Raw genomic sequence first — 12,249 nt, forward strand, 5'->3', positions numbered from 1 at the left:
CACTGGCTTGGGCAGCCGGGGAAGAGCCTCTTGGTGTCACTGCTACCAGGGGGAGGCGGGGCCTCACACAGCGGCACACTTGCGCCAACACGCATTGCAGCTGAGCCGGGCTGTGGTCTCCGCTTGTGGACAGGAGATGTCCGTGCTAATGGAGGCCTCCTAAGTCTCTAGGGCAGCCTGTGACCGGGCTGGCGGCCCCCGAGGGTGTGGCTGTCCTGCTTCCCAGCCAGACACACCTGGGAGATCCACCCAAACCTGACAGAGGGCGGTCAGAGACCCGCACGCCCACTCCCCCCGCCTCACCTTCTTAATAACAGGAACCGCCAAGAAGCAGGTGACGACAGCTGGAGTGTCCAAGGCCTGCTGGGGCGCGTTCAGGGGGCACATGCCCTTGAGGCTGTAGATGTAGATCTTCTGGTCCTGCAGAGGCAGACGGGCCCACCGTGAGACCCAGGGTGGGAGGGAGCACCTGGCATTTCCCAATACGGTGCGCCCAGCCTGGGGGCTCCTCTTGGTGCCTTAAGCGAAGTGGGTGGAGGCTGCCTGCTTGTTAATGTAGTTCTGTTCTTTGTAGAAATTTTGGAAAACACAGACTAGCCTAGAGAAGAAAAATTAAATTGCCCATATTTCATTTCCCAGAGAAAACCAGCCCTGGGATTTGGGGGCAGAACCTCTCTGAAGTTGTGTGTGTGTGTGTGTGTGTGTGTGTGTGTGCACACGTGCGCACATGCACACGGTACCTGCAAAGGCAGGACTTTTTTGGTACTAAGGATCGAACTCAGGACCTTGTGCTTTCGAGGCAGGCGGTGGAACCACTGAGCTAAATCCTCAGCAGGTAGGATTTTAATACAATGCTGCCTTCTCACTTTTGGGATTTGTTGCTTGTTTTCACAGTACTAGGAGTCAAACCCAGGGCCTCAGGTGCGGTAGCGAGGCAAGCGCTGTACCTTGAGCTGCATTCCCTGCCCTTTCACTTTTCTTCCTGCTTGCTAAACGGGGGTGGCACAGGGCACCACTGCACTCCTCTCAGAAGGACCGCAACTCGGGCAATCTACTGACAGAGGCTGTTTGTCTCCAAGTTTTCACTACTGTGAGTTATACTGAATTAGTATCAGTATCCCCCCATCATGTGTTTGTGTCTCTTAGCTATTTTCTGGGAATAAATTCTTCGAATTGAAATTAGCAAGGCTTACATGGCATGCGTAGTTTTGAGATTTCTGACACATACTGAGCCATACTTCCAAATGTCACGTCTTTCTAGACCGCACCAACCTCTCCCCTCTGCATAACTTCAGAACATCTGGATTTGGACATTCCTCTCTGCGTTTCTCAGGAGACCTGGGGCTTTCCAGGGACTTCCCCGATGAGAAGGCAAAGGCCTTCAGAGCAGAGAGGATGTGCGGCGTGGACACAGCAGCGTCATGGGAAGCCCAGGCATGTCAAACCTGTCTTCTCCAGCTGAGTCTATGCCCAACACTCATCATCCAGAACCTCAGCCAGCAGCAGCGGCAGGAAGGAGCCAGGGCAGGCAGGGCTGAGCCCCCGGGGACATGCTGCTGCCTCACAGGGCGGATGGCATTGCTCTGGGGTTGTCCCGGGATGAGCTTCGGGTTACCAGAAAGCCAAGTTGACCTGGTCCCCCTGGGGGTGGCACAGTGGTGGAGCCTGCCCCATGGGGGCCTGCATGTGGGCCGCTACCTCGGTGGCCGTCCACAGCGAGCTCTGGACCTTGATCTGGCAGCTCAGCTTCATGCCGGCACAGGCCATCCTCTGCACTTCCAGAAGCCCCTTCTCCGTGTTCACCACCGTGTAATTCCTACGGTCGGCAACAGGCAGGTGGTCAGTTCTCGGTGGCCCCTCAGCTGCCACGATGGCCTCAGAAGAGGGCCTCGACCCATGTGCCTCCTTCAGCCCTGGAAACCAAGGTCTCATCTTGCTGTGCTCTGAGAGGCTCAGGAAGTGACTTCCACGCCCTGGGGTGAGCTGGGCTGTGCCTGCTGTGCAGGGCCTGGACATCGCAGGCAGAGCACGGACATCCCCAAAGTGAGGAAAGCCTCTTTTCTTTCTGCTACCTCTGGGGGTTGGAACAGCTGTCCCAGCTTAAGGAGGGGCATTTCCACAAAGACTACTCCCTGCCCCCCATGAGTGTGGGAAGCCCCTCCAGGCCAAGGAGACCAGGCCGAGGCTAAAGACAAGGTGAGCGGGTCGATCAGGGCCCTTCCTGTCGTTAGTGGGACCGGTTTGGCCCTGAGTCCCTCTGATACACCACCCGAAAGAGCCTCCTTGCTCCCTGTGTGTCAAATGTTCAAAGTCCGGGTCTGGCCCAGACCTGGGATCAGCCATTCCTCTGATGAGCCCTGGTTTCCTGGGTCCTAGGATGCTCATGGGTATCTAGGCAGATACCCCTTCTTGTTTCTAGGCCTCTTCAGCTCGATCATGAGGCCATCCAACTTCAATTCAGAACTTCACTTACTTTCTACACACTCTACCTTACATTTACTTTACATCTACTTCCCCTTTAGCTCATGTTGAAAATCACTTTCCAATGACAGCCACACAATTATTCATTAACTTTCCCCCACAGCCACAAATACTATCTTAAGAATAGGAATAATAAAACCAATATAATTACTGGAAATGGTTTTAACATACAGTCCTCCCTTGGTATTGGCAGGGCCCCCTCATCCCCCTTAAATATTCAAATCTATAGGTACTAAGGTCTCTTACATAAAATGCACAGTGTTTGCTTAGATCCTGGGCACATCCTCCTGCATACTTTAAACCAGCTCTAGATGACTTAAAATACTTAATGCAATTAAACTTATGTAAATAGCTGTATTGTTTAGGGTCTAGCGAGACACCAGAAAGTCACACATGTTCAGTAAAGATGCAATTGTATTGAATATTTTCAATCAGCAGGAGGTTGAATCTGTGGATGCAGACTGGGTGGATAGAGGCCAGTAGTATAGGTTTGCTTTTGGTTTGATCTTTAGAATGTATCCTGACAGAAAGGGACAGTCACTGGCCATATCTTAGGGACTTTTAGTGCATCACTTCTTAGTGAGTGTCTGTGTCATATCCCTCGGTCCTAGAGGCACAAAATCTGATGCCAACCTTGCCCGGAATGACGTAAGGGAAATTGCAAAGTTCCTCCTGTTGACCTCATTCCTACACAAGCTCAGCTCTATCTAAGCCTTGCCTGGTTCCAGCACTTTCCAGTGTTTGCCCTCGGGCTCATGGGAAGATGATTCTTGCCTGAGGATTTCTCAGCAGGCAGATAGAAGGGGCAGCAGACTTGGCCACAGTGGAAGGTTCTCTCATGATGGTGACTTCCTGGGGACTTCAGTCTCTTTCCCATGCCCTGGCCCCTGCATCTTGGGACCTCCTCTTTGTCCCTCAAAGGTCCTTTCCCAATCTCACCCCAGCCACCCCCACCCAAGGCTGCACCCAGGTCCTGCCTTTGCTACTGACTGCACCCTTCCTATCCACACCATGCCAAGCATCCTGCCTGACCACGACCACCCAGCTTTTCAGCGCACTCCGCCTCGCACAGTGCCTCCCCAAGGATCCATCTGACACCACAAGACTGGGCCCCCTTCCTCCCCAGTTCATGACCTTACTTAGGCTTCAGGGTCCTTTTCTATAACTGCCTCCTCAAAGACATCCTCAGCTCCTGTCGGCCCTCCCTGTGGGCAAATCCACCACTTTTAAGATCACTTAATTGCCTGCCTGCAGCCTGGGGGAGCAGGACGTGCTGGAGAAAGCCGTGTAACCAGGCTGGTGGCTCTAGCGCCTCAGTGCCCTGCAGGCACCCTGGATTTCCTCACGCCACACGCCCATCCATATAGTCTCTTTCCTTCTGCAAACCTTTTCCTCCCGCTCCACTGAGAAAGAGCGGCCCCTAGAAGGGAATGTCTGTGGCCCTTACTTCAGAGGGGCCCTCTGGCTGGCTCCGGGTCCCCTCCCTCTCACTGTGCAGCCGCTTTACTCTGGATGCTGCCCGCTGCCCGCTAAGGCATCACTGAACATCCTGCACAATCAGGCTGTGAACAGCTTCATCTCAAAGCACAGCTCTCTGGACTCGTGTTCCCCACACACCTGGCAGAGACCATCGTTTCTTGGCTTCTCTTAACCACAAAACTGTACGTGCTGACTCAGTTTCTCTCTTCCTGCTGTTCTGAATGGACTCTAAGCAGGCTCTGGACCACTGAACAATAATCACCATGGTCATTCTCAAATTCCACCCTGACTACAAGCTGGGCAGGGCAGGGCAGGGCAGGGCGGGCGGCAGGAGGTTACCTGGATTCCTCTTTCCCGTCCCAAAACACCACCGTGTAGGCTTGGCCCTGGGAGGAGAAGAAGGCTGTCTGCCTCCCACAGGGCAGCAGGTACATGAAGGTGGCGAAGGTTGGGTCCTTCATCTGGCTCACCACGGACAGGGCCAGCGGGCGCTGCAGAGAGAGCCACGGGCATGAGCGTGCTGGGCCTGTACCCACGGTGTCAGCTCTCGGCCTGGGGGTGAGGGGAATCTGCTCATTCAGGGCCAAGCCCTAACAGGAAGCTGAAGGGACTTGGGACACCAGGAGCAAACTCCTCTGGGCAGCCCGGTCACTGCCAGCCCCAGTAACTTGAGCTCAGCCAGTTAGGCTCCCCTTAATCCCAAGTATTCCACACCATGCCCCCAGTGCATGAAACTAGCTCTGCTTGATTTGATAAATGAGCTTTAACCTTGAAACTAGGGCCTTCTCCAAATCACACAATAAACCAGCTTTAACCGCCTTTTCATGAGCAAAGTTGTTCCCCACTACCTTACAAAGAGGTATTTACATCCCCTCTGCTCTTGTATAGGGATTATATTGCTACAATACACAGTGAATGGGCCTGCAAAAGGTTCCGGATTTCAGGGCATTTTGGATTTTGGATTAGAGATAATCAAACAGTAAAGTCTACACAAATATTTTGAAATCTGAAATATTTCTGGTCCCAAGCATTGCAGATGAGGAATATTCAACCTTTACTTTTTCACATGGTGAAATGACAAAAATTGGGGAGGAAAAGAAAATTAGTTTTTCCTGAGAGTGACACACATAGAACACAAAACTGAGCAGGTTAGCAGAAACTGTCTCTTCCTACGAGAGGCAAATAGAGAACGTGGCAGGACTGCTCTTGGTAAGAAGGATGGTGGTCACCACACAGCCTCCCACCCACAGGGGCAGGAGGCCCCAGCCCCAGGCTCTGCTCCCAGGTACCTTCTCGGGCTTCGTGTCCCAGCACTCCGTCATGAGCACCTGGAGTCGGTGGAACTGCACCTCCTCTGGCTGCCCCAGAAGGGGGCGGATGCCTTTGGACAGCTTCTTGGCAATCTGAAGCTGGTGGTGACCCAGCGCAGGGCGCTGTCCTGACAGCAACTCGTAGAGCACCATTCCATAGGAGAACATGTCTACCTGGCCGGAAAGGCAAGTCAAGTCAGGTCCCCTGCCTGGGCAGCTTGCTTTGCAAGCTGGCCCTGAGGTGGAGAGAGAGGAGAGACACAATTAGACAAAGAAAACATGGGCCCAGACGAAAGGGAGACCAGCATCGATCCATCCACCAGCTTTGCTATTTTCATCTGTTCAATCAGCCAACCAACCATCCTGGCCACCTGTCTTTCTGTCCTCTAGCTATTAATTCCCCCATCTGGCCATCCATCCATCCTTTTGAGCACACGTTCTTCTATTCATCCATCTATTTTTCATCCATCCATCCATCTATACGCCCACTTGTCCTATACTCTTATCCATCCATCCTCTATATTTTTTCCACCCATCCCCCCATCCATCCGACTGCCTATCCTGTCTGTCTGTCCATCCATCCATCCATTCATCAATCCAATAAATACCTACTAAGAGCTTGCTAACCATCAGGTGCTGATTAAGGGCTCCAAGGGTGCCAAGACCCTTGGTTTAACAGGCTTGGCACTGGATGGACCACGAACACAACTCCTAAAAAGCAGAGTGTCTCCTACATCTCAGCCTGTAGTCTCCTTTCATTTTAATTGCATAAAAAAGACCCAGCAAAGAAAGTTATGCAGGCTCCTGTAAGCATCAAGAAATAGCTTTTTAGCAGAAAAATGGCTGAGATAGACTTGAAAAATATTAAGGTGAATATTTTTGTTACAATCTTAGTTTCTAGGAGAACACCACGTCTGAGTCACTTGCTACGAAGAAGCTCTTATTTCTGTTGCTGTGCTGCACCTTTTCTATGTTGGGGAACATACAGCTACAGGTGCCAAGTTAACCCACAGGTGCTTAGGTCATTCTCAAAGCAATCAGTCAGTGACACATCTGAAAATCACCTAGGAACAAGAAATTACAAATGAGGGGTGTTTCAATCCTGGGTGACTAATTAACAGGGCTGGCGGTAGTTGTAAAATATGCAATATGAGATGATTTTGAGGTGTCTGTGTGCATTTGCCAACTCACTAACAGGTTAGCACTTAAAATGTGAGAAGACAGGCATTTAGCTGTTGTCTGAACCGAGGCCGGCTGTGCAGCTGCCTGTGGGGGCCTTGTGCAGGTAGGTCTGCCGGCAAGAAAGTACTCTCTCCTGGCTTGGCATGTGCCTTGGCTAGTACCTTGTGGTGGCCTGACCGATGGCCAGGCCCCTTTACTACTGTATTCTTTCTGCTTTTCTGAAGCCCTTCTGGCTCGAGCCAGAGCCTCCTGTGTTGAGCAGAGGAGTCAGAGACAAGTGTGCCGAGGGGACTGAGCTTGGAAGGGCCAGGTGCTCCAGGTCTGCCTGGCTGGCTCCAGATGGGACCTCAGCATCAGCCCGGCAGGGCAGGCTGGGGAGGGCAGTGGGCTGGGCTGGTACCTTCTCATCATACACAATCCGAGGCCTGATCTCCGGGGCCTGGTAGCCGGGCGTGCCCTCCACACCCAGGGCGCCCTCATGAAAGGACTGCCTCGAGATCCCGTAGTCTGACAGCTTGATGTTGATGTGCTCCTTGACATCCAGGGACCACACGAGAATGTTGTCCGACTTCAGGTCACAAAAGATGATGTTCTTCTTGTGCAGATAAGCCAAGCCTGAGGCAATCTGGTAGGCTATTTTTTGGGTTAGCATGTGTCCCAGGGGCATGAAGGAAGAATCTAAAATGACAATTTTAATCTTTGATAGAATCAAATCAGCATGATAGCAACTGTTTTCCAGTCTTCTCTTCTATTTCCTTGCTAGTTTGTCTTCCAAGGCCCCATGTGTTAAACGCTTGGTCTCAAGCCTGTGGTTCTACTGGGAAGTGGGGGAACTTTTAGGAGGTGGAGCTAAGTGAGAAGAAGTTAGGTCATGAGGGTTGTGGCCCTGAAGGGGACACTGGGACCCAGTCCCTCCTTTCCTTTTGCTTCCTGGCTAACATGAACTAAGCTGTCTTTTCTGCCACATACTCCTGCCACGATGTGCTGTGCTGCCACAGGCCCAACGCAACAGGGCCAAGCCACCATGGACTGAAACCTCTGAAACTATGAGCCAAAATAAACCTTTATTCCTTACAAGTTGTTTAGCTCAAGTATTTTTATCACAACGATGGAAAGCTGACAAACATATCCCCTAATGTTTTGTATTCCATGAACACATCTTCAGTACTCTCCAGGGCCTTCTTAGGTGAAATGGGATTTAAGACAGAAGTGCTACTCATCAGTGCTCCTTTCACAGCATCTCAGGCCTGGAATTCCTGGCATTTTTACTAAACAAGCAAGGATTCAAAGCCCCAGAGTTGATCTCAGGCCATCATTGTATTGCTGGCAAGAGGTGAGCTGCAGGTGTAGGATGTCACTAAAAAATTTATTTTTGAGTATTTAGTGATTGATTTACATAGCATTTCTTCCCCAGTAAAGAGACAGCTACCTCCCGTATTTTGGCAGCAGTTTAGAATTTGGTTACCCATTTCTCAAGGTAAGGTCTCTTTACATTTCTTTAAAAAGTAAGATATGATATAATTGATGCCAGTTCTCAGCCTTATCAATGGCAGGGAGTGAGGTGCATTAGGGTTAGAGAAGGGATTTATTTACACACCTGGTGGGATTGAGGTGCCAGCTGTAGTTGCCTAGGTCTACCGAAGGCTCCTTCATTGTTTTTTTTTTTTTTGGTACCGGGGATCGAACTCGGGACCTTGCACTTGTGAGGTGGGCCTGGAACCACTGAGCTCCATCTCCGGCAACTCCCTCATTTGAGGCCTGGTGCCCTCCCAGTGCGGACTATTATTATCCTTCTTTCATAGGCAACGCCAATTGTACAGCAACTTGATTTAATAAAGAAATGCCTAGTATATTAGCAAAGCACACTTCTGGGTAGACCATCGAGGTGTGACCTTGGGTGCTATATTTGGGTCCTCTGTCCCTTCTTCTCTAGTGCTGTTCCCCTGCTCTGCTTCCTGGCCACCATGAATTCAGCAGCTTGGCTCTGCCACACCCTTCCACCATATTTCTGCCTTGGAGCCAGCAGACCATGGACTAATACCCTGAAATAGTGAGCCAAATTAATCTTCTCTAAATTGCAGATGCCAGGAGTTGTGTCCCAGTGTCAGGAAAGCTGACTAATTCACAAATGAAGCAGTCTCATAGATTATGGCAGGGAACCAAGACTTGAAACCTGGTTCTCCTGTCTCCAAAGTATGAACTCCTCAGGCTTGGCCAATGCTACCATCAGTGCTTATACTGGGTAAGATGACTTGCTATGGGACAGGGCACACTCTGGGCTTAATAAGGACCTCTAGTTCTACTTTTGTAGAACTTCCTGTGGCCCCTAGTGGCAGGGCCCAGGTAGCCCCCAGTGGAATGTTCTCTGAGGGCAGGTGGGTACCTCTGGCATTCTCAGACAGCACGGTGTTGAGGCTGCTGAGCGGGGCAAGCTCCAGGGCAAAACAGAGTGGGTGGATGCTAATGCCGACGAGTGCCACGATGCATGGGTGGTGCAGGGCATGCAGCATGCTGGCCTCTTGCCGGAACTCCGAGAAGTTCTTCATGGCGTCCGTGGCCCGCAGGTGCCTCAGCATGGTGTCTGCAGGGGTGAGATGTGAGTACAGCCATCAGGCACCAGGGAGGACAACAGTGCAGGGCATGAGCTGCCCCACTGGACCTGGGGCTAGTGGGACCCAGCCTAGACTCACTAGGCAGCCAGCCCAGGGCACGAGTTAGGGGCCTGTGGCACTGAGAGCCACCCACAGTGACCAAGATGGGGGTGCAGGGATTACACTCCAGGCACATGTTATCTGACGGACTGCAGCGATACTGCCCAGAATTTGGTCCCAAAAGGCAACACTGTGGGCTGACACCAAGCTCCTTCCCTCTCGGGTGCTAACATGGCCATCATTTGGCAGCTCCTGTGCGACCATCTACTAAGGCCTACTTGGCCCCTTGATGGAGGACTGCCACATGCCCACCCCTGTCACCGAGAGAGAGATCTTGTAGCCCTAAATTCACACCTAGCTGCCAGCCATCTGTGGGCCCCAACTGTATCTTACTCCTTCTGCACCCCTGGGTCTCACTCAGAGCCTGGCCCAGGAGATTCTGGAGTGTAATAAGGTCCCTTCCTCTCCACCATCACAGACATTGAGCATTCGGCCACTGCCGGTCACCTGATTCCTTACCAAGTAGCCTGTGGAGAACCACCGCGTTGAAGACCCCTGGCTACAGCCTGCTACAGCCCTTTTCCTTCTCCTCACTAGCCCTGGCGTGATAATTATAGAAGTGAAGGCAGTGCCAGTTGCACAAAGATAATTTCTTTCTAATTGGCTTTAAACGATGTAACTGGAGTTCAGCCAAGGTGCTGATGGAAGAGCGGTAATGTAGGGCCAGCACTGCCCCCGGTAACAGTGCCCCTGAGGCCCAAAAAGTGACCGATGAGGGGAAGAAGCTAAGATATGGGCCATGTCAGCACTGAAGCATCGAGACTTATTAGAACAAAGTCTTCTTCTCAGCAGTATGAAGTTGCTTATAGCAACATACTAAGTTACCCATTAAGCTGTTACGGAAATGTGATGGTTTTGTGTTTGATGCATGAATGCCTTGTTCCTCTCTTGGTAGCTACCCTGCAGAATTGACTGTTCCCGTGCATTCAACCACGACCCTCTGCCCATATTCCACTTATGCCTCTGTTCCTTGTACATTCAATAAAAGCTGAGAGCTGCAGTGGATAACTGCCCTCTGTTTCTCGGAGCAATTGGCCACCCCACAGCCCTTTTACAACTGCAGTTTTCTCTTGGTTTCATTTTCAGCTGTGTGCCACATCACTGAGTAGGAGACTGAAACTTTCGCAAGGGTCTTCAGTAACTGGGGGCCCCAACAGTAGCCAGGGCCACTAAAGGTGGACAGCATCACCACTCTCTCATCGCCACTGGCCTGTGACAGTCTCCTCAGACCCGGGGAAAAGGCCTGCAGGTGGTGACAGACAATTCCAACACCATGCTGTAACCCTCTTCCGATGCCCTTGAAATTCACCCCCACGTGACGACCGGCAGGAGACCCTGGAGAGGTCAGGAGACATCCGCCAGGCTGAGTGGCTCACACAGCAACAGCTGGCTGAGGCCACCAGGGCGCGTCCAGATCCTGGTTATCTTCTGTGTCCTGTGTCATCCCTCCCCCGACCCGTTAGATTTTAAAATTGAGATTGTGAGATGTGAAAGTTCAAACAACATGAAAACCTCGGTGAGGAAAGACCACCAGCTGTGCCAGATCTATGCATGTGGGGGCCATTTGGTTTTTAAGCACACAGGTTTTGTTTTCCACTATGGGTCTTTAACCCATTGAGAATGTACTTTTTAGGGTGGTGAGAGATCAGGTCCAAATTTGCACCTAATTTAGCCAAGATGGTGACCTGCGATGCCACCTCTGCTACGTGCTGGCTTCCTGTACTGCACAGCCTGTCTCCGTCCCCAGAAAGGCCTGGGCTTACCCCGGGAGAACATGGCCCCAAAGCCTGTGGATTGTAAGTCATACATGTGGGAGGAGTCCTTTTTCCTTTGGCTTTCACTGTACGATAGTCTTAGTTTCTGGACTTGTCTTATTGCACCTGCATTTTACAGTCTGTCAAATTACACGAATGTACACCCTGTTGGAGCCCAGATAAGAACTAAGCTGAATGATACAGTGGTTATTTCTCAAAACCTTAAGGTTTTTATTGCTGCTACAGAGGAAATTTGCTGTGTATGGGAAGGCGGCTGCATTCCCGTATTTGGCTCACATCTAGCAATTTTAGGGAACTCTTATTGTCTGACACTTCTCAACAAATCTGCTAAGATTTCCTGTGCAGAAAGTCACATTCTCATCAGACAATTATTATTTTGTCTCTTCCTTTGTGATCTGTGTTCTTTATATTTTTCTGTGATTCTAATTTTTCTACTGAGAGTATGAATCACCTTATTATTACAAAAGTAACCTGTCCTGAGCCAGGAGGAGTGAGAGATGAGGTCGTAGCTGGCAGGGGTGCTGAGGCCTCCCCAGCACCTGCAGTGGCTGGCATCACACAGTGCCATAGTCTGACTGTGTCCTCCGAAGGGCACGCACTTATGCCCAGTGAAGGAAGTGTTGGGAGGTGGCGCCTGGTAAGAGGTGACTGGGTCATCAAGGCTCTGATCCCATAATGGATTCGTGGGGCTATGGCAAGGTGAACTGGATGCCTCAGGAGTGGGCTTGTTACAAACCCAAGGTCAGCCCACCCTTGCTCTCTGTCTGGCATGCTCTCTTCCTTTCCCACCTTCCACCTTGGGGTGATGCAGTGTGACGCCCCTCACCAGCAGCCAGCCCATCTTCTCTGGCCTCCCAATCTCAAGAACCCTAAGCTAAATACACTTCCCTTGCTTACAGGTTATGCAGCGTGGAGTACTCTGTTAAAGCAGCAGGAAGAGTCTAGACAGGTGCTGATGGGCCCTTCTTGGTGGAGAACATCCCTGAACTATGCAGTTGAGTGGGGCTGAGGGTGCCATCTCTGGTGTGGGCAAGAGGGAGCTCCTTTCCTTCTGGGGGTGGGAGGGTGGGGGGAGCGTCCCACTCCACCCATCTGGAGTACCCAGCTGATCCCAGCTCAGGAGACCACAATGAGGGGTCCTGCAGGGGAGGACCCACTTAGGCCTCACTGTCTGCCTACCATGTGCCAGCATGTACTGGGCACAGGGCAGACAGAAATAGCAAGGGTGGCCCTGCTCTTGGGGACTCACATCTCCAAGAATGACTTCCAGACCTCGCTTGGCCTGGCCCTCCAGCCTGTCCCCAACCTGCC

General features: G+C 51.5%; 1 protein-coding gene across 5 annotated transcripts in view; it reads right to left on the bottom strand.

Moving 5' to 3' along the window:
• The window catches only part of Lrrk1 (leucine rich repeat kinase 1), a 151,379-nt gene that overhangs the window by 23,518 nt on the left and 115,612 nt on the right, over positions 1–12,249 (bottom strand). For all 5 annotated transcript variants that reach the window (XR_015441803.1, XR_015441802.1, XM_021264742.2 and 2 more), the window contains 6 exons: positions 8,836–9,033; positions 6,853–7,130; positions 5,250–5,444; positions 4,300–4,451; positions 1,699–1,816; positions 304–420 (listed from right to left, as the gene is read on the bottom strand). Coding sequence is in view for 3 of the 5 variants with exons in the window: in XM_021264742.2 (XP_021120401.1) it covers positions 304–420; positions 1,699–1,816; positions 4,300–4,451; positions 5,250–5,444; positions 6,853–7,130; positions 8,836–9,033 (1,058 nt within the window). In the remaining 2 variants the exon portion in view is untranslated. The remainder of the gene's footprint in view (positions 1–303; positions 421–1,698; positions 1,817–4,299; positions 4,452–5,249; positions 5,445–6,852; positions 7,131–8,835; positions 9,034–12,249) is intronic.

The sequence above is a fragment of the Heterocephalus glaber genome, unplaced genomic scaffold (genome assembly GCF_053883595.1).
Source record: "Heterocephalus glaber isolate CG9 unplaced genomic scaffold, H.glaber_assembly_v1.0 deba00001531, whole genome shotgun sequence".
Classification (NCBI taxonomy): domain Eukaryota; kingdom Metazoa; phylum Chordata; class Mammalia; order Rodentia; family Bathyergidae; genus Heterocephalus; species Heterocephalus glaber.